The sequence below is a fragment of the Tasmannia lanceolata genome, unplaced genomic scaffold (genome assembly GCF_043159265.1).
Source record: "Tasmannia lanceolata isolate RefF3 unplaced genomic scaffold, GAP_Taslan_0.1 ptg000036l, whole genome shotgun sequence".
NCBI classification, from domain to species: Eukaryota; Viridiplantae; Streptophyta; class Magnoliopsida; order Canellales; family Winteraceae; genus Tasmannia; species Tasmannia lanceolata.
In genome coordinates, this window is record NW_027518713.1 from 3460705 (window position 1) to 3483618 (window position 22914).

A 22914-nucleotide genomic window follows, 5' to 3' on the forward strand; every position below is an offset into this window, starting at 1 on the left:
ATTCGAGCTAGTTCCCAAGCTCCTAATAACATTCCTATCAACAACTTCCAATTTAGTTTCTTGTATACAAATGAGGTCCAGTCTGTAATTTCTCACCACCTCCTTCACTTGGGCCATCTTATCTAGAGATCCCAAACCGTTAATGTTCCAAGATATTATCTTCATGAGAAAACTATTTTGGAACTGTTCCTCCTCCTCCGCATGCTATTCTTACCTTCTACTGGTATCTTAATACTAACTTCAATGTCCACTCTACCATCATAGTTAATTGCTGTTTTCAATCCATCCAACTCCCTACATTTTCTCCTAGGCGACTCCAACGGTTTGTGCGCACCATTTCTATGAGGTATGAAATCCCTAGTTTCCACCAATTCAATCATATTTCTCAGATCCTCTTCTGGCCGTCCATGAACCAACCCAAGTTTTTTACTAGTGTCCAAAGTTTTTTTTTTTTTTTTTGAGAAAATACTAGTGTCCAAAGTATGATTGACGAAGAACTCAATTGCTGAGTCTCTGGGTCCTTCCCACACCGGATTCTTAATAGATTCCTCCAAACTTTGAAGACCACATTTGGGGGGTTCCGCACTCACTGCCCCATCCAATGACCTTCTAGAACTCAAATCTACATTCGGATCCCAGACTACAAGAGAATATGGACCAAGGTTCCGAGGAAATTGAGCAAGGCAAGAGTTAGGATATGAAATTGTGCCCGGTGGGGTACCCTGTAAATTAGCACAAGACTATTGAAAACCAATATCCAAATTTAAATTGACCAGGGTTATACCTTTATTAGGCGGCTCGCTAGGGTCAATTAACCCTACCTCCATGCGAGGATGGCTGTCTTCGACCATCACAGGAACTGCCCCACCCGAAGATAAGTTCTGTCTGTAGTTGCTTGCCTGAAGGTAGCACTTTTGGATATGGATAGAATCCGCGCCATCCGTACTAGATCTCGGATAACAATTATAATTCTCCTCACCTACCAATATCGAGTTCTCTACACCCGGGTGAGATGCTCCCTTCCAAACCACCAACCTGTTATTCATGAGGGACGCATGCTTGTGGGGCTCATATGAGCCATTTAACTTTACAATACTTTGCAAATCTTCATCTGAGACCTCATCCGACACCCAATAGTCTAACTTCTTCTCCAAGGGATCCACATCACTGATCGGTGTATGACGCTCATCCTGTTCGTACACCTCTACTGCAATATTCTCAGCGGTAGATTAGTTAATGGTAATAGCAACTTCCTCTAGAAGCTCCTGGCCGAATCTCCAAATCCTTCGATTCCCCAGATTATCCTCAACATTGACAACAGACTCACAAATTGCCCTTTCTACAGTTGAATGTCCCCTTACTGAAATGGAATTAAGGCTCTCATTCCTAAATACAGAACATCTGAGGGGCGACCTCGAAGGAGAGTCACACAAGAGGTTTGGGCCCAAAATAAGTCCTCGAATTCAATATGTCGCGGCCCAGCACTATAATAAGACAAATGGGCCAAAAGATTAGGATTTGGCCCATGAGGATCATCTGGAGTGGCATGTTCCACTAGGTCCAGATTAGATTCAATGGGCCCATTGGTATGGAAAGTCTCGACGATACCGATATTGCTAGGGGATAACGCGTCCAAAATATCTTAATAGCTATTAATGACGGTGGTGGGACCCACCACATCAGAATACGTGTTTACCATGCCGCGCAGACACCGCCATCTGTAGCCCAATGGTGATGTAGAGATTTGATTTTCAAAAGACCCACCAACTTCTTTTTATTGTTCATGATTCTTTTCAACTTTGTTTTAATCAATTTTTCGGCTATTGATAATGGAGGAGGATACGGAATCAAAGTTTATAAAGACTTGCGAGTCAAGGTGTTATTTGCGAGAGAGAGAGAGAGAGAGAGAGAGAGAGAGAGAGAGAGAGAGAGAGAGCATTTCTCTTCTTCATTTCATTGTTGAGAGAGGGAGAGAGAGCATTTCTCTTCTTCATTTCATTGTTGAGAGAGGGAGTTCTTGTTAGCCCAAGAGTTCCCATGGGTTCAATTAATTGCCTTTTCCTTGTTGTTTTGATCCTGGCAAACCCAAATTGATTAGTCTTTATGGACTAATGAGTTGCCTTGTAGTGTTGTGCCTTTGACAAAAATTTGATTGTTCAATCCAACTTAGCACAATTCAACACTACACATTGCTTGATGATCAATATGCACAGATGAACCAAGTGAGCTTGCACATACATGGAGACATCATCCTTGGAAGTTGTCCAAGTCAAGAGCTCAAGTTGAAGATCCCACAAGCATGCCTTGCACAATGCTAAGAGGAGATTGGAGTTGAACAAGTGTTGGTGACCCTCTCAAGCATTCAAAGTGAAGATCATCAAAGAAGATAAGTCATATGGACCAAAGATATCTCAAGTGTTCACTTACAAGCCCAAGAGCCCTGGAAGACCTTTTGAGGACAATACAATCGGTTAGTTATAGTGTTTTACATTTTCTAGATTGTATTGGAGATCTTTTTCGGATGGTTTTGCATTTTCAAAGTGTTTTTCAAACCTTTTTGAAAACCACCCTTGAGACCTATTTGTATTTCATGGAAATTCATTTTCGAAGGTCTTAAACATTATTAAAACATAGTAATGTTTTAATAATGTCATAGCCCAAGAACCAAAGCCCAAGTGCCAAGTTGAGCTAAAAGTGAAAAGACATCAAATTGGCACTTGCATAGTAGACCACAGACCTTATTTCCACTTTAAATTGTCTGAATGATTTTCAAATATTTTTGAGAATATTTTTAACAGATAGCTCTCATTCTTCTAATGTCCGTAGAGTACAAGAACATTGAAATCCGAGAGAGAGAGAGAGAGAGAGAGAGAGAGAGAGAGAGAGAGAGAGAGAGAGAATTTTACAAACCGGCCTAAAAATACTGCAGCCGCGGGTGATCGGCCCGGTCGACCGTCCAACTGAAATTTTTTTTTTTTTTTTTTGAAATTCCAGCAGCCTACAAGCAGGCGACCGACCAACGGCGGGCGACTTGCCCTGTCTGTAAAAGCAGCCGTTTGGTCTTAAATGGCTAGTTTCTTTTTTGACCGTTTTACATTGTTTTCTTCCAAAATTACCCCTAAATGGTCATGAATCAATGTGCGTATAAATATAATGTTTTCTCATGGATTTAAGAACTTTTGGAAAGATTGAAAATCCTCTTTGAGCTAAAACTTTCAAAATCCATTGATTTCTTCAAAGAGCTTGAACTTGTTTATCTTTTGAAGAAGATCTCCGTAGGCTTTATCTTTGTACGTTTCTTTGGAGAGATTTGTGAGCTTCATCATTATATCAAGCCTAATAAAGAGGCTAAGAGAGTTCTTTATTCTTTGTTCTTCATTGTAAAGAGGGTCTACGATTTGACCTATTAAGAAAGGTGAATCCGGAATCGTGAAAAGGGTTTGTTCCCTTGAAGTTTTGAGATGAAGATTGTAATGGCTTGGGATCCAGTTTTAGTAGAGAAATTCCCAAGGAAGACGAAACTTGGGGAGTGGAGTACGATCTTGAGGTTAAGGGACCGAACCACTATAAATCGCTATGTGGTCTCTTATTCTCTTCACTCTTCTTCTTCATTTCTCTATTGGTGATTGGTAACATCTATTCCTTTCTTTGTTTTGGATTAATTTGAACAAGGATTAGATAATATAACTTATAATCACACTCCCTTGATATTAGCCTTAGATTTTTTAATTACCCAATCCACTCCTCTCTTGGGTTGCCCTTTGGGATTTCAGTTTCCCGTCATTCTTTGTTGCATCAGGTTTTCTTCTTATCTCCTCTTTTCTTTCTCTTCTTTGTTCCCTACTTTTCTTTTTTCTTTAAGAGTCTTAGTTTTTTAGGGGCGAAACCTTACTAATTAAAGGGAATGAGATATGTGTCGCAATCTCATAGTACTCTCTTTTGTCATTGTGGATTGTGTTATGCAATATTGTTGTTGTTGCTTGAGAACTTGAGATTGTCTCTTCAACTCGCATTGGTTACAATGTGTCCACACACATGCACGAGGCCATGCACAGACGCATACAAACAGAGTGAATCTTAGTTATGAATTCCATTTCGTTCGCCGTTTCGTTTTGGTCAGTGGAACGGAACGTTTCGGCATTTCGGCCGTTTTATTTTAGAAAATATGCTACGACCGGAGAATTCTTTTTTAATAGTTAATTTTATTAAAAAGATCTAAAATATAAAAAATTGCTAAAAAAAATAGAACAATGGGGTCATACTCTACAACCCAATCTATCATAACATCAAACTTGCAAAGATCCAACATTTACTTAAAGGAAAAATCGGCTAAAATGCATGTGTTGACCAGTGCCTGACTAGATGAAAAAAATTTAGAGACCAAATTATGAAATTTTTTACAGTACTTTTGGGATTTAATAATGTTTGGATGTGATAGAATTTAGGGAAAATTATTAAAAAAATGCAAAGTTTTGTCTAAATTGTGAATAAAGGGTAGTGATTTGAAATTTATAAAAAAGGTGTTGTCAGGTGAGAGAAGATGGCTTTTAGGACAAATATACCCCTCCTACCTCTTTTTTCCCTCCACCTTTTTGCACCCATCCCTATGCATTTATTACCTTCTCACCTACCACCTTCTTCCTCAAAGCTTTTCTAACGTGGAAAACTCCATGGAAGGGTTTTGAAGGTTGCCATTTACAACAGGGTTTCGTATTTACGAGGGTTTATTTATGATAAACTTATAGAAGCAGTGTTACAAAATGCAAAGAAAATGGATTTTGAGCTTAAAACTGAATTTTGTTGTTTTCCCTATTTTCAAGATAAATCCATTTTCTTTGCATTTTTGGATTCTAAAACATTAAAATCAATCTTCAATTTATGGTTGCCTGCATGAAACTAAGATCACAACGTATATCCATATGAATTATTACTCAATTTGAAGATAAATATCCTTGGAATTATACCTATTCTACTCGCTTACGTCAGAAGTCCGAACAAAACTTCGGACTTCCGAATGGAAGCCAATATACGTAACCAAATTACTGGGTCCATTCGGAAGTCCGTAGATTTGGTTCCCTAGTGGTTTCGGGGTATAAGATGTGGTTCCCTAGTGGTTCCGGGGTATAAGATGTGGTTCCCTAGTGGTTCCGGGGTATAAACTGTGGTTCCCTAGTGGTTCCGGGGTATAATATGTGGTTCCGTGGTGGTTCCGAGGTATAAAATGTGGTTCCCTTGTGGTTCCGGGGTATAAGAAGTGGTTCCCTAGTGGTTCCGGGGTATAAGATGTGGTTCCCTAGTGGTTTCGGGGTATAACATGTGGTTCCGTAGTGGTTCCGGGGTATAAAATGTGGTTCCGTAGTTGTTCCGGGGTGTAAAATGTGGTTCCCTAGTGGTTCCGGGGTATAAAATGTGGTTCCCTAGTGGTTCCGGGGTATAAAATGGGGTTCCCTAGTGGTTCCGGGGTATTAAATGTGGTTCCCTAGTGGTTCCGGGGTATAAATTGTGGTTCCCTAGTGGTTTCGGAGTATAAAATGTGGTGCCCTAGTGGTTCCGGAGTATAAAATGTGGTTCCCTAGTGGTTCCGGGGTAGAAAATGTGGTTCCCTAGTGGTTTCAGGGTATAAAATGTGGTTCTCTAGTGGTTCCGGGGTAGAAAATGTGGTTCCCTAGTGGTTCCGGGGAATAAAATGTGGTTCCCTAGTGGTTCCAAGGTATAAAATGTGGTTCTCTAGTGGTTCCGGGGTATAAAATGTGGTTCTGTAGTGGTTCTGGGGTTGAAAACGTGGTTCCCTAGTGGTTCAGGGGTATAAAATGTGTTTCCTTAGTGGTTCTGGGGTAGAAAATGTGGTTCCCTAGTGGTTCTGGGGTAGAAAATGTGGTTCCCTAGTGGTTCCGGGGTTGAAAATGTGGTTCCCTAGTGGTTCCGGGGTAGAAAATGTGGTTCCCTAGTGGTTCCGGGGAATAAAATGTGGTTCCCTAGTGGTTCCGGGGTATAAAATGTGGTTCCCTAGTGGTTCCGTGGTAGAAAATGTGGTTCCCTAGTGGTTCCGGGGTAGAAAATGTGGTTCCGTTGTGGTTCCGGGGTATAAAATGTGGTTCCGTAGTCGTTCCGGGGTATAAAATGTGGTTCCGTAGTCGTTCCGGGGTATAAAATGTGGTTCCCTAGTGGTTCCGGACTAGAAAATATGGTTCCCTAGTGGTGCCGGGGTAGAAAATGTGGTTCCCTAGTGGTTCAAGGTTAGAAAATGTGGTTTGCTAGTGGTTCCGGGGTAGAAAATGTGGTTCTCTTGTGGTTCCGGGGTAAAAATGTGGTTAGAATGAATGGATCCCGTAGGATGATCTGAACCATTAGGATGATCTGAACTATTAGGCTTATTGAGGGTTAGAATGAATGGATCTCAGAAAAACAGCCTTAACAAATCAGAGGGTTATGATCATCCTGTAGAGAACATTTTATGGCACTACATGAAAAGGCCCAACAAGTAAATGGTTTAGATCACTCAAATAAGCAGGCCCCACTATATTTTTTCCCTCAGATCCTCCACCATATGTCTAACTATAATATGGGATTTGGTAGGGACTTTCGCGTGAACAGTCTCATACAATTGAAGAGGCTATTCTCAAAAAGCATCATAGCCATTGCTAAGTCATCATCATTTCGAATGTCGTACAACAAGATTTGATATGGATTCTTGGAACCACTATTTAACCTCCTCGGAACCACTAAATTGTGGTTCCGAGGCCTACCTAATGGTTCCAATAGGTTTAAAACACTAATGATACATCCATGATGACTTTTAAAACCACTAAAATACTATTATAATGTACCAAACACAAGTTGGACTCTTGGAACCACAATTTAGAGTGTTGAAACCTCTATGTAACCTCTCGGAACCACTAATGGTTCCAATAGGTTTAAACACCAATGATAGAGCCATGATGACTTTTAAAACCACTGAAATACTATCTTGAACTTATTGGAAATATAATATAGTGGTTCTGAGGTGTTATACCCCGGAACCACATTTATGGGTACCACATCTTATACCCCGGAACCACTAGGGAACCACATCTTATACCCCGAAACCACTAGGGAACCACATTTTATACCTCGGAACCACTAGGGAACCACATCTTATATACCGGAACCACTTGGGAACCACAGCTTATACCCGGGAACCACTAGGGAATCACATCTTCTACCCAGAAACCACTAGGGAACCACAACTTATACCCCGGAACCACTAGGGAACCACATTTTATACCTCGGAACCACTAGGGAACCACATCTTATACCCCGGAACCACTAGGGAACCACAGCTTATACCCCGGAACCACTAGGGAACCACATCTTATACCTCGGAACCACTAGGGAACCACAACTTATACCCCGGAACCACTAGGGAACCACAACTTATACCTCAGAACCACTAGGGAACCACATTTTATACCTCGGAACCATTAGGGAACCACAACTTATACCCAGGAACCACTAGGGAACCACATTATATCTCGGAACCACTAGGGAACCACATTTTATACCTCGGAACCACTAGGGAATCACATCTTATACCCCGGAACCACTAGGGAACGACATCTTATACCCCGGAACCACTAGGGAACGGCATCTTATACCCCGGAACAACTAGGGAATCACATTTTATACCCCGGAACCACTGGGAACCACATCTTATACCCTGAAACCACTATGCTCTGTTTGGTTACCTTTTTCTGAGAAAAATACCAGGGAATGTTATTCTACTGATTTGCTTAAACCTGTTTGGTTTGGAATTTAGCAAAAATGGGGAGTTTGACCACTGGGGTTGTCGGGCCCTTGTCTGCTGACGTGGAACCCTCTAAACTCCCTCAACACATTTCTCCAAAATGAAGAAAAAATGGGAGAAATTTTAGCCTGGACCCGCGCCTGGCCCGTACGGGCTGGGTCAACCCACGGGTCACCCAGATTTTTGCTTTTTTTTTAAGATTTTTTTTTTGTATAGGAATTTGCTAGCCACCTTCACCGAGCCTACTTGTCGGCTTGTGGCCTATCCTTTGATGCAAAGATTGGCAGAAGTAACATGGGTGCAAAGGTGGCTAGAAAAAACATAATAGCAAAAAATAGTAATCATTACGGATTTGTGGCAGAAGTTCTAATTTTAAATGAAAAATTACGGAAAAATGGAAGCAAAGTAGTAAAATTACGAAAAAAATAACCGAAAGGATGTTCTAACATATGACAATTACTGAAAAAACTACAAAGTCCGACTGCCTTCCGTCGGAAGTCCGAACGTTTGTTCGGAAGTCCGAACAAAACTTTGGACTTCCGAATGGAACCAGTAATTTGGTTACGTATACTGGCTTCCATTCGGAAGTCCGAAGTTTTGTTCGGACTTCCGACGGAAGCCAGTAGAATAGGGATAATTCCAAGGATTTTTATCTTCAAATTGAGTAATAATTCCAAGGATAATAGGGATATACGTTGTGATCTTAGTGTCATGCAGGCAACCATAAATTGAAGCTTGGTTTTGATGTTTTAGAATAAAAAAATGCAAAGAAAATGGATTTATCTTGAAAATGGGGGAAAGAACAAAATTCAGTTTTAAGCTCAAAATCCATTTTCTTTGCATTTTATAACACTGCTTCGATAAGTTTATCATGAATAAACCCTCGTGAATATGAACCCTGTTGTAAATGGCAACCTTCAAAACCCTTTTATGGAGTTTTCCACGTTAGAAAAGCCTTGAGGAAGAAGGTGGTAGGTGAGAAGGTAATAAGTGCATAGGGATAGGTGCAAAAAGGTGGAGGGAAAAAAGAGGTAGGAGGGGTATATATTTGTCCTAAAAGCCATCTTCTCTCACCTGACAGCACATTTTTTATAAATTCCAAATCACTACCCTTTAGTCACAATTTAGACAAAACTTAGCATTTTTTTAATAATTTTCCCTAGAATTTATGAATTTTTAAAATTGAAAAATACTCCATCGTTTGGAAGTTAAGATTTTGACTAGGCCTGCAATGACCGAAAAAGGTTGAATTTTGTACTAGAACCGGAAAGTTGCCTTTTTATCCTTTTAGAATTGGGTCTTGAAACTACTTTTAATAATTCCAAATGGGGTATATTCTCTTATTTACATGTAAATCTTAAGTAAATGGACATTAAAATAGTAAAGAAGAAGAGGTAAGAAGAAGAGGAGAAAAAAGTAAAAGGGGTATTTCAGCCGAAACAGGGAATTTCGCCAATTTTGTTTCAAATTAAACCGGACGAAACACCCTGTTTCGGCCGAAATGGATTGTAACTGGACGAAACATGGTGCAAAACGGAATATATAGGTATTCCGTTCTGGTTTTCCGGACGGAAAGAAACGTTTAGGCCGAAACAAAACTAAATTTATAACTAAGGACTGACTTGATAAGCCCATCAAGATTGCATCAATAATCTCTCATACATGACAGATGCCCTATTCCTTTTATTTACGTAAGAAGGTTGGCCCATTCTCACTTAATATTAAAAAGTTACTATTTTCTGTATCAAAGAAAAATGTTGCTTGCCTATATAAAGATAGTGTATTATAAATAAGATACATACCTTTACCTCATTTTAAACTTAGTGTAGAAAGTTAGGTTTTTCTATCAATTCATTTGCTTTGGCGGTGTTGACTCGTAATGCCTTCAGCCAATTTCTTTCACCAGTTTTCCATTATTGAATATTGCATTTCAAGGTTACTAATTTAGTACGTATTTGTAGGTGGAAGTTCTCCCCCCAGCCATTTCACCTGTTTTGAGGCGGCTTGTTACTCTTGGAGGAGGTTAGAATTGACAGTACAAAATCTATAAGCCTGCCTTTGGATTGCATATAAGATCCTTGAACAATATTATGAATTTTAGCAATTTCAACAGGAAGATGATGCTAATTAATGCAGTTATTAATTGTCAGTTCCTGAAATTCGATCGGCCTTGAGGAAAGATGGTCCCGTGATCACTGACCTAGGGAATATGATTGTTGATGTGAGGTATGATCTCTTTTATTTGTTCCACTTCTTGAATTACATGAGGTATTACCTTTTTCTATTTTTGTTGTATCAGTTTGTAAGAGTTGGATTTTGTAGCCATGGGATGTAGTTCTATTTTTGTTGGATATAAATTATCTTGGAATTTTTTGTGCTTCCTTGAGTAATGATGCATCAATGCAGTGTTTAAAAAGTCATACTTGGATGTGGACTGCTCAATGGAGTGGGTGAGTCATCTCGGCCAAGTCAAATTGACTCAGTTGAGAAAGACATATTTTTCATTATCAAACAATGTTTAGCTTTTCATTGACTTGGGTTAGTTATTTGCGATTTTCATTGACTGATTTGGGTCTAAACAAGGTCAAATTGGTCAAGTCAATAATTGACTAAGCAAGCTTCTAAACAATGTTTGGGCCTTTTGCTTCTCTGCTTGCTATACATATTAACAATATCATAATTTTTGCTCCATGTTAGTCATCTCATTTTGAAGAATGCTTGTTCTGTTACATTGCATATATTTTCTTCCTATCCATGCTTGTAGTATCAACGATCAAGGAAAAAAAGAAGATAGTTTAAAATTTAATTGCCCAAAAGCTTTGACTCAACTTGAAATTTTGCTCTTTTGGTTTCAAATTTGACTTAACTTGCATGCAAATTCATCTGATTGTGTAGATGTTCATATAAGTTGATGATCTTCTTCCTTTCTTTTGAATGGCTAATAGTATTATTAATAAGGAACAATGACCGTGATTGTCAAATACAAAAATACGCATGCACAAAGAGAGGAAGAAATAAGAAAATAATCAAAAGGGAGCAAAGGGGCATCTAATAAGGGGACAATATGTCAAAAGCTGCTAAACTATCCCTTTCTACACCCTACCTTGCTAAGTGATCGGCATCCGAATTGGCCTATCTCTGAACATGCTGATACAACACTGCAGCGCCCCCACTCGATCAAAGGTCTCTTCAAAGAAATGTGCAAATCTCGAAGAAAGCAGTTGGCTCCCGCTCACCCACCTAATTATATTGAGGGAGTCCCCGTCCAGTATCAATCCGTTAAGATCTGAGCACTCCCATCCTTACCCCTTGTAGTAGAACTCTAACCTCTACTCGATTTGAATCTGATATTCCAATTGGACCCGAGAAAGCCCATTTGGTGACACCCCTCTCATCCCGCAATACTCAGCCCACCCCAGCTAGCCCAGGGTTACCAATGCTAGATCCGTCAAAATTGAGCTTTAAGATGGTTTGGCCATGGTTTCCCAACTAGGAGTGGGGATGTGTGACTGCTCTCTGCTCTCTGCTAGTGCATACCGCATACCTCCCTCCATTCCCTTCACAGGTCATAGAAAGAGGAAAAATGTGAAATTGGGAAGTGTCTTAACCCAAGATATGGTTAATGCTTTCACTTTTGTGTACAAGAAAAGTGTAGTCTTGGCCAGTCCCCTGAAAACCCTAGCATTTTTTCCCTTCCATATGACCCATATCATAGCCAAGAGAACCACTAGCCAAAGAATCTTTCATTTCTCCAGTGATGTGACAAAGATTCAAGACTCTGGAAGTTCTGGTAGGTGTAGTGAGAATACTCATGATACCCCAAATCTCCTTAGAATCTGACTTCATATCTCCCTTGCAATCCTGCAATGTATAAAAGTCTGGTCCACTGTCTCCCTTGCTTCTTTGCGTAATGCACAATTAGGGGTGTGTATTTGGTTAAAACCGAACCGAAAAAACTGAAATCTGGAAACCAAAATTATTTCAGTTATCCAAAATTGGAACCGAAACAGAAACCGAATTTAGTTGAAACCGAACCGAACCAAAACCGAAAAAAGAATTCGGTTGTTCAGTTAGCTCGGTCAGAACTGAATAACGACGAAGATTCACGCAAAAAACCCTAATGAGTGTTAAATGGAGGGGGAAAACGAAAAAAATAATGGAATATGAAGAAAGAAGAGCAAACTAAAGTTACTAAACCACTAACTTGATTCATCCACTTCTTCTTCTTGATCTCTTGGAGACGAGGGCCATGAGGCAGAGGCGCGTGGAGGTTGAGCCATCTACCATGGAGTCTTCTTCACTCTTCAGAATTTTCACCCTTTTTTGCAAACAAAAAGAAAATGGGTGGAGATATCATTTTTCCTCTGAGTCTTCGTGATGTGAATCCATTTCAAACAAAAAGTCTTCGTGATGTGAACCAACGGTACTTGCACCCCTTTTACTTTTACTTGGCGCAGCCTCCTTTACAGACGTCACTTCGCACTATCCAGCTGTCACATTGGCCTTAATATTCAGCACCATAGATAGGTAATTGCAGGATCTTTTTGAATTTTAGTGGTCAAATTTGCACCATAGATAGGTAATTGCAGGATCTTTTCGAATTTTAGTGGTCAAATTTTCCTTTATTTTAATTTTCTTTGCTAATATTTGAGTTCATTCTCCACTCTTGAGTTGGCAGGTGGATACATTTTTCTCTCCCTAGGATTGTAGAACTTCGGTTTTCTGTAAAACCGAAATAATTTTTGGGAAAACCGAAACCGAAACCAGAAACCGGGTTTTATAAAATTTACAACCGAAACCGAACCAATTAACCTGATGACCGAACCGAAATGACCGAACTATTTCGGTTCGGTCGGTTAATTCGGTTTTAACTTAATAATGCTCACCCCTATGCACAATGGTCAATAATTATTATATCACAGTTTCTGAGATGATCTACTGTGAGGATCTTATCAAGAATGGCAATACAGCTAAAATTCACAAAGGTTGGAGGGGCGAGTATACTCCACACTTTGGCTATATGAGAGGTTTGAGGGAAAGGCGCCAAGTGGTCGTAGAATGATTTGTCAGTGAGAACTAGATGAGCTCCATATCCAAACTCTTGTCATTTCCATTCTTTTTATAGCAGACGTCCAATTTTACCAATAATCAGGATACTCTTTCAATCTCCTTTTTAAAGAAATGACAATGAACTTGTATTTTCCTCTCTATTTTGCCTTCTATCCGCTCGTAGCAATCAAATGCAACCACATTTTTATTGATAACTACTCTATATAGCCCACACCATTTATCGTGCCAGAAGCTTATTCTATCATCCTTGTAAACTCTAAAACTGTTTTCCTTCACTAAATTTAACCTTTTTCCTCAATATATCTCGCCACAATGGCATCCCAGTGGATCCGTACTTGTCATCAGATATCCACTTTTCTTGTGCCGTGCCGTATTTACTATCAATTACTTTCGTCCATCGCTGACTTCTGTCTTCCCCATTTATGCATAACCATTTACCCAATAGGGCTTTGTTGACCTCTCTAGATCCCAGTCTACCATTACCAAGGGGGGCTTGATTGGCCTTCTTTTTTATGAAACCGAACCGAATTTTGGAATTCATACTCGAACAAACAGAGGGCAAGCCTTGGCGCAGTGGTAAGGTTTCACCAGTGTGACATGGTGGTCACGGGTTCAAGTCACAGAAACAGCCTCTCTGCAAAGCAGAGGTAAGGCTGCGTACATCTAGCCCTCCCCATACCTCACAATGGGGGGAGCCTCGTGCACTCGGCCACCCTTTTTTTTATACTCGAACAAACAGAAATGATTCAAATGTTTTGAGTCTAGCAAGTTCAATATCACTAGTATTATACTTTTTTTGAATGATGAAATTTTTTTTAAAGAAAATATGGCCCAATTACCAACGTGGTCATACAAGACAAAGCAAAAAAAGGAGAGTAACAAGAGAAAACAATCAGGGCAAAATCATCAGCCCCGAACGGAACAAAATTTCGAGGCATCCTCACTTAATGAGCTGATCAAGCAATAGTGACGACTCTCTGGTGATCCCAGAACAGGCGCGTTAGTTTGCATCATAATTGGTTGACCGTCATACATGTCTGAGCTCAATGTCATGTCCCTCCAGTGGATCATGGATCTCCTCAATAGCATTCACAGATCCCAATGAGTGTCTGACATCAACTCTTATTTAACCACTTTGAGGGAATCACCCTCAATAATAATCTAATACGGTTGTAACTGTAATTGATCCGACAACTTAATACTATGTAGAAGCACCTGAACCTCTGTCTTGTTAGAATCATGTACTCCGATCAGACCCCCAAAAAGAACATAACATCTCTCTATCTGCAGTCCTCAATAGACCTCCAATGCCAGTTTCCAAGGCTCGAGTCATCAAAGTCTAGCTTCAACATCTTACGAGAGGCTGGTTCCCACCTTGGGTGCAGAACCTCCTTAAAATACCTACTCAGCCAAATATCGTCCCAAGAAGTCATCGATATACCTCTAAAGTTAGGAAAGATCGATGCTCACTGAATAACCACAGAGAAGAGTTGCCTCTGCAAACTGCACTCCCTTTGAGACAATCACAAGTATTATACATGTCCTGGTAAAAGTTTTGGACATTGTCCCATTAAAGTTTGCTTATAAATACTTTTGTAGAGTTCTTTTTCTCCTTTTGCAATTTTAAATTGCCTTTCGTGGAAATACTTCTCCATTTGTTTCTCCATTTTTCCTTGCGTGCTAATGATATTAGTGGTTTTCCAAATTAATGAAGTTAGCATTTTCTATTGTCAAAAAATGAATTGTTTGGTAATTTACATTATGGTCGTATTAATCTGTTCTGAGGTGCCTATTGCATGTTTCATATGCCTTCCAAACTAGATTGAAATAGTAATGTGATACTGGTTTCTTGAAAGATTGGATATATGTTCATCTATTCCCCTCTTATGTACTTCATACACTGAATCAATTTTTATCCTTGTCCAGCTTCCCAAGTGGTATTCAGAACCCAGCTGAGCTTGAGAAGAGCATCAACATGATACCTGGTGTAATCGAAAATGGTAAAACTAAAGTTTGCATTTCCCAATCTGGGTCACTCTCACATGTTATATTTAACTCCATGCATACCCTTGTACATTTTACCTGCATGTAAATTTCAAGAGTGGCTGCCCTTTTACTGACATGTATGTGCTTGTACTGAAGGGCGCCCTTGTGGTTGGCTGCACTGAAGGACACCCTTGCAAAAACCAACCGCAAGGACGCCCCCATTGGACCCAAGTCATCAATGTGCATTATAATAGCACTGAAAATGCAAAAATAAAGTAATTATAAATGCACGATGGCGAGGTGTATCCAATGGGGGCACTCTTGGGCCTGGATTTTTGCAAGGTATAATGTATGATATTTGACCCCACAAAGTCTTGCAATTGTTTTGACATGTAATCATCTTTCCTTGTAGGCATTGTTTGTGGTATCGCAACATCCGTTTTGGTTGCCATCCAGGATGGAGAAGAGGTCGCAGTAATGGACTTAGCAGAGTATGTCAAAATAGTCGGTGGTCTGATGAATACCACTCCTTCCCAATAAGATGGCTCTTTGCAATGTTGGCTTGTTAAGTACTAGTGACTAAATTTTGAGGCTGGGGGCTCAAAATGGCCCAAGCGGTTGTTATGTAACAATAATAATGTATTCAGTTGCTTGTCTTTCTCTCTGTGTGCAATCATTTTTTTTTTTATATGTATACATATGTACATTTTTGCGAATTGAGAGACAGCCTCAGGGCTGTTTGGATACACGGATTTTAGAATCCAGGTTTTAGATTGAAAAGAGGGTTCATGATCAAGTTGCTGTATGATTTACTAACAGCGTTTCTTGGATTTTACGTAAAAAATCCAGATTTTAGAAATCTCTCCCGCATCCTATGATTTCTAAAACCTGGAAACATGGGACGATCTCCTACTCTCTTGCTGTCAGAAAGAAGGGCAAGAAATCAGAAAACTACGGTTCGTCGCTTTCTTCTCTTGTCTCCCATCTACAATTTTGAGGAAATCCAAGATTCTAAAATCCGCGCAAGGGCCCGTTTGGATGCCGTGAAGATTTTGATTTGGATTTCTCACATTTGCAGCCCTTTTTTTGTTGATGTTTGGATCCGGATCAAATTCTTTGATTTCCAAATCAGCGACTGACAGTGAAAAAAACCGATTCCCAAATATGCTGTCGTAATAAGTAATTGGAAATCCACAGATCTGGCAGTTTCCTTCACTCTCTTTGCTCCTCAACCTCTCCCTTCTAGTAGGAAGTACCCTCTTCCATCTCTCTCTCTCTCCCTCAACATGAGCTGGCAGATCTATTCATTTTGTACTCAAAAGTCAATTCCAAATCCAAATACAAAATATGTGATATCCAAACGGGCCCTTAGGCCACATTTGGATACCCACAAGATTTAGATTTGGATTTCTCACATTTTCAGTTGAGATTTGTAACTCAATCAGATCCTTTGATTTCCAAATAAGCTACAATAGTGAAAAAAAATCCGATTTCCAAATCTGTTCTGCAAGACATTATTTGCAAATCAATATTTGTGGCAATTGCCTTCACCTTGGCTGCTCCTCGACCTTGCTGTTGCAGCAGCCAGACGTCCCTTGTTCCCTCTCTCTCTCTCTCTCTCTCTCTCTCTCTCTCGTACAACATGAGCATGAGGATGATTGATGTATTTTGTATCCAAAACTCAAATCCAAATCCAAATACATGAGGTAACCAAATGTGCCCATCTGCAATAACGAAGATTTTTGCAAGGGCTCAGGTGGAAACTTTGCCCATCTTGTAATAACGATGGTTCATGGGTATTTTTTTCTGCCAGGACCACTGATCACCCATGCCTGTACTGTAATCCTCATTTGGTTTGATTAGTTCTCGCTGAATTGAATTTTTCCGATGATAAACCAGTTAAATCCGCATTCTTGGGAAATAGCAATCCAATGTCGGTTTGTTTGAGATGGAGACAAGAAATGGCTCATCTTTTGAATCCAAGGACTGTAATCACTGACTTTAATCTAATAATTAGTATGCTATTGTTTCAAAATGTAAATACCCCCCCCCCCCCTTCTTATTAAATTCATTTTTTCCTTTATGTGAGGGGCGTTTTTGTCTTAGAGAATTCGGCTTTGATCAGGGCTTCTTAAGAGAGAGCCTATAAATACATCTTTTGGGAGTTTAATAAAAACCCTAAACACGTTTTCTATAACCCCAAGAGAGAATTTTCGTGAGAAAGGAGAAGAATTTCGTACAGGAGATCTAGGAGAACCTAGTTCGCAAGCCCTAGATCGCGAAACAAGGTATGAACTCCATCCCTTGATAATATCGTCTTTTAGAAATCCTAAAGATCTGTATCTTAAGTTGTGAGAATTTATTTTGGGATTTGTAAGTGCTTGGAAGAATTCATTCGATGGATCTAGAGTTCCTTGGGTTTGATCGTGTCTTTGGATCCCCATTGAACTCCAGATCATCATGCTTTGATTATTAAAAGTGAAAATTGTGATTTTGACCTAGATCTAAGTTTCTTTCCTAATCGCTTCCAGACGGGATTCCGGTGAGGTTTTTGGACTCTTTCCAAGCTCCTCGCTCTAAGCTTTTCAACGACCCCGTCCGCGCCCAATTCCGATGAGAAACAAATGAGTTATGGTCGTTTTTTGTACCAAAAGGGTGGAAATCGTGTTTCAGGAAAACTGGGTCTGCGCAGGGGCGGACGTCCGAAAAAAAAAACAGCAAACAACAGGCTCCAGGGCGGGTGTGAATCTAAGACGGCATCTCAGCAATATTCCAGTACATCCGGCAAAAAGTCCGAGAAGTCCGCCTTGACAGTTTTCCCCCCGGCAGCTCAAACTTCAAAAAACCATAACTTCTTCGTTTCTCATCCGTTTTTTATGTTCACTCCATGGTAATGCAGGAAACACGTTCTTTCTGTTAACAATGATTCAAAGAATATTTGAAAACTATATAATGATGTTAATGTTGAAATACTTAGAAAGATCCTAGTTTGATTTCCCATTCCTCTCCCATTGAGGAATGGGAAATTTTTGTATCGTGATTCATCTCCTTACATCCCGCATTGATAATAATGGGATAATTGTGATATTAGATGACTGATTTCGAGTCCAGAAGAGTCGGAGAGAAACATTTGAGGTACGTAATTCTGTACTACTTTAGTGTGGTGATTTACTATTTGATAAAGTGCCTTTGATCATAGCTTCCTCACCCTTTGAATATGTGCGATACTCGGTAACCTTAGACTTTAATTTGGGCGTCGCATGCTTGTTCTTTCATTGAATGAAATCTATTGAATCTCATACTCATTGACAACATATGACTTTCGTATTGAATATGTGACCCTCTTGTATAAGAATCTTTGGATCATTGTATACCCAACTATTCCAGAAAACCTTTGTTGAACCAACGTGAATCACTATCTTTGGACCTTTGAACATCTTTTGGACTTTGTGCATATGTGGACACCTTTTGTAGAGTCTTAGGCATATATTTAAACTATAAGGGACCACATCAATGGGGGTAGTACATTGGCTTTTGGGTCCCGTCAGTGGGCGCTATTCGCTGACCCTGTCAACTGGTATGTGAACTTAGAAACTAGTTTCGAACCGCCGGTAATTGGATAAAATAACTTGCTTTTTGGTCTAAGCTGATGACCTTTGTGATTTGATACCTTTTTAAATGCTTTCAGTGATATCTCGGGACTTTGTGGCTCCCCTTATCGGGACCCTCTTTGATGTGACACTTTGAGATATGGCTTTGTGGACTTTGCTTGTCAGTTATTGTACTTGTATTAGCCACTTCATGTGTAGTTTATACCATCTTTGTTTACCTATTGATTCCCTCTTTGTAGCATGCTTTGACCCCAGTTTTGTAGTGCGCCATTATGTACTGAGTTTTCAACTGATTGTGGTTTATCATTTTCAGATTTTGAGCCTCGTGTTGCGGACGAGGGAGAGGAGGCGTGACTTTTCGATTTCCCTTTTTAGCTGTTTCTTATAGTTTTATTAGACATTGAGTATTGTTTAAGCATTATTGAGATTATGTTATTTTATTTATTACTAGCTATTGAGGTGAGTGAGAGTAAGTGTTAAACATTTGATTATTTGGATTATTTATGCAAGTGTGGACATTTATGAATGGTATGACCGCGTGCGATTTAGAGTCCAAATGAAGGAGTCATGGTCTACCGAAAACTCCCGAAAACCTGATTTCGACCGCACCGAAATTGATCACACCAATTCAGAGCGTAAATTTAGGTTCATTAGGTTCTCTTTGCTGCAAGGAGACCAACGGATCTGACCGCGCACGATTTAGAGTGCAAACGAAGGAGATACGGCCCCCGAAACTCTCGAAAAACCCCGAAAAAACCCTAAAAATATATATACTTTTTAAATAAATCGCAATCGCAATTTGTTATTTAAAAATCACAAATTGCAATTTGTTTCAGATTTTTTCAAAAACTTGTAAATAATCAGATTCTGATCGAATCAGAACCCGTTTTCAGCAAAATTCCGTCCATTTTCCAATTTTTCTAAGTTTTTCATCTTTCCGAGGGAATACTTTCCGCAAAACCCTAGTTTCTTTTCCATTAAGAGAGAATGTAGAGAAATACTTAGGGAGCTTACACTAGGCGTTGGCATTCTACCGAATTTCCAAGGACTCGGAGGGATACCACCTTCCTAGGACCGTTGTTCTGTCGAATTTCCGAGAACTTGGGAGCTACACCCTTCAACTGGCGCCATTTTTCTGCTAAATTTTTGGCGAGCTTGGAGCTACACCATCCGAATAGCGCCGCTGCGCCGTCGAATTTTCGAAAGACGTTCACGCCCCATCGGTATATTTACATTTATTTCCCACTTTCTACATCTCTATTATAAAACCCGGCATAGGGTAGTTATAGGGTCCATGATTCCTCTTTCCCTGAATTCTATAATGTAAATGCTGTACCTTTTTCTTTGTAAAGAGGGTCGCGTTCCCTCTCCTTATCCCACTACTCTCTCTCCGGCCCTATCATGGACAAAAGAGACAGAGATGAGAGCCCTGCGCCTCAAAAGGTGTAGGACAAATGGAGGAAACTAAACCCCTTTTTTTCTTTATTTTCTCTACTCCATTCTTTCAAAATAAAAATAGGAATTAAGCTAAATCTATATAAAGAATAAAAATCACGATTTTCTGATAAATTTCTCTAAAAAATGCCAAGTCAAGCCAAGAGACCGGGTTTTCTCTGGGCATGAGGGGCGCCTAACACCTTCCCCGAATGTAACCATATCCCTTACTCAGATTTCTGTAAAGACCATGCCTAAAAACAGAGTAAAATTACGGGTTTTCGGTCCCGACCTAGAGGACAACTTTGGTTACTGCTCTTCCTATGAAATTTGGATCTCTATCCTTGTTTCATTAGAAAAGTAGACACGGGTCATAGGCCCCAACCTAGGTGGTCACTCTGAAACTCTCTTTTCTAGGGAATTCAAATTTTGGTCCCAAGTTCACAGAAAAATGCAGACATTCAATAACACCCCCCCCCATTTGAAGTGGTGATCCCGAAAGAGGGAAAAATTGGAAGGAAAAAAATCGGCACCACATCAGGCCCTAGATGACACTGTTGGTGGAAATTAGAATGAGGCCCCAAATGAGCCAGTAAACTTGGAACCTTAGAATTTAGGTGAACAAGCTCAGAATGTGAATCAAGAACCGAATGTGAAACTCAGAGAAAATCTAAACCTGGGTGTGGCTCAACCTGTGGCGCCCCAAAATGACATTAAACAAGAACGAGTAGAAATGAAGGATTTTATGAGAATAGTCATCGGTTTAGCAAATCAGCAACGACAATAGCCTCAACCAGTTCAGCAGCCTCAGGTTAGAGGGCAACCTCACCAAGTGTTTGGTATTTCTGAATTTATGAGATTGGCACCAAAATACTTCCAGGAATCCACGTCGGCATATGACGCCGAATCCTTGTTAAAAAGTGCTAAAAAGGCCTTTAAGGCAATGGGTTGTAACTAGAATGAAGACAAAGTTAACTATGCAACTAATATGCTAGAAAGAAGAGCCCTTCATTGGTGGAAGGGAATTGAGCGCAAATATGAACATCATGAAGGCCCTTTCACTTGGGCAATGTTTTGTATTGAATTCCTGGCTAAGTATTTTCCTCGAAGTACTCTGTATAGGATGCAGAGAGAATTTGCTAAGCTAGTGCAAGGAGATATGATAGTGGAGGAGTACGAGGCTAAATTTGACAGCTTGCGTGTTATGTTCCGACAATGGTGCCTGATGAGATTACTAAAAAGGAAAAGTTCGAGCATGGATTAGCAATAAAAGAGGATAGCTAGATCAAATGCCCCAGAAACATTTGCTGAACTAGTTGACCGAGCTAAAAAGTTAGAACCAGTTCATTTTGAAGCTCGTTGGATTTCACAGAAAAATCATAAGAAAAGAAACAAAGACTGTGATTTTAGAGGAGGACAGTCTTCCAGAGGATTAGCCCCGTATCAACCCTCTAGAAGGCAACAATCATTTCAAGAGTCTCGTGGCAAGTCAGGAAATGTCAGAAATCAAAGGAATCAGGCGAATCGTCAAACTAAGTCAGAACATGTCAAGACCACAGCTCCTAAGTGTGGAAATTGTGGGAAAAATCACCCTTTCGAGTCATGTCAGTGGACGTCGGGTGCATGCTTCAGATGTGGCAAGATGGGCCACCAGATCGCAGGGTGCCCTCTTTTGGCAGGCGACTCTCAATCAATTCAGAGAACACCTGCAGTTCGAACCCAACCTATTCAGACAAACTATTCATAGTCGAACTGTTCCAGCTCTTCCTGCGGGATAGCCGAAGATTGACCAGCCCCATATTCCTGGTCGTCTACATGCTCTTACTCACCAGGATGCTCAGACTATCGGCACTATGGTTTCAGGTACCTTACTTGTTGTATCTTCTTATGCATATGCATTATTTGACTCTAGAGCTACACATTCATTTGTTTCTTCTTCATATGCTACATTGCATTTATTACCTTTTGCGCCTATGGACCATGAAATCTGTGTCAGTACACCAGTAGGAAATGATCTCATAACCGATAGGATTATTAAGTCTTGGCCTCTCAGAATTGGTGGCAGACCTAATACTTTTAGAAATCTATGATTTCGATGTGATCCTCGGCATGGATTGGCTGTCAGCTCATTATGACTTGGTTGATTGTAATAAGAAAACAGTGAATTTTGAGATTCCAGGAGAGGAAAAATTTTGTTTTGAAGGGAGCGGAGCACACTCTATCCCTATGATTCTATCTGTTATGCAAGCATGTCGGTTGCTTATACAAGGCTTTGAAGCCTTCTTAGCATCGATAATTGAAGTAAATCACAATGATGTGAAAATTGAAGATATTTCAGTGGTTAGATATTTTGTTGATGTTTTTCCTGAAGAGCTTCCAGGTCTACCCCCAGATCGAGAGGTAGAGTTGATTTAGCTCCTGGTACGCTGCCTAACTCTAGGGTCTCGTATCGCATGGCACTAGTGGAAATGAAAGAACTGAAGACTCAGTTAAAGGAACTGTTAGAGAAGGATTTTGTACGACTTAGGGTTTCACCATGGGGAGCACCAGTTCTGTTTGTAAAGAAGAAAGATGGGAGTATGAGATTATGCATAGACTATAGAGAATTAAACAAAGTTACAGTAAAGAACAAGTATCCGCTCCCACGGATAAATGATTTGTTTGACCAGTTGCAAGGGCGTGTGTGTACTCTAAGATCGATCTTCGATCAGGTTATCATCAGTTAAGAATTACACCGGAAGACGTCCCAAAGACGACATTTCGTACTCGGTATGGGCATTACGAGTTCCTAGTCATGCCCTTTGGATTAACTAATGCCCTGATAGCTCTTATGGACCTGATGAACAGGGTGTTTAGACCTTTATTAGAAGGTTTGTGGTTGTGTTCATCGATAATATTTTGGTGTACTCTAAAAGTCGGTCAGACCATGAGAAGCATTTAAGGATTATCTTAGAAATTTTGAGAAAAGAGAAGCTTTTTGGAAAATTTAAGAAGTGTGTGTTTTGGCTTGAATCGATATCTTTCCTTAGA

The 22914-nt window shown here is 40.0% G+C and overlaps 1 protein-coding gene across 1 annotated transcript in view; it reads left to right on the forward strand.

The window, feature by feature from the left end:
* Window positions 1-15585, forward strand: part of LOC143859728 (uncharacterized) — a 49109-nt gene extending 33524 nt beyond the window's left edge. The window contains exons 7-10 of the mRNA XM_077370381.1: window positions 9745-9805; window positions 9934-10009; window positions 14780-14853; window positions 15252-15585. Coding sequence (XP_077226496.1) covers window positions 9745-9805; window positions 9934-10009; window positions 14780-14853; window positions 15252-15379 — 339 coding nt within the window. The 3' untranslated portion in view covers window positions 15380-15585. The remainder of the gene's footprint in view (window positions 1-9744; window positions 9806-9933; window positions 10010-14779; window positions 14854-15251) is intronic.
* The last annotated feature ends 7329 nt before the right edge of the window (window positions 15586-22914 follow it).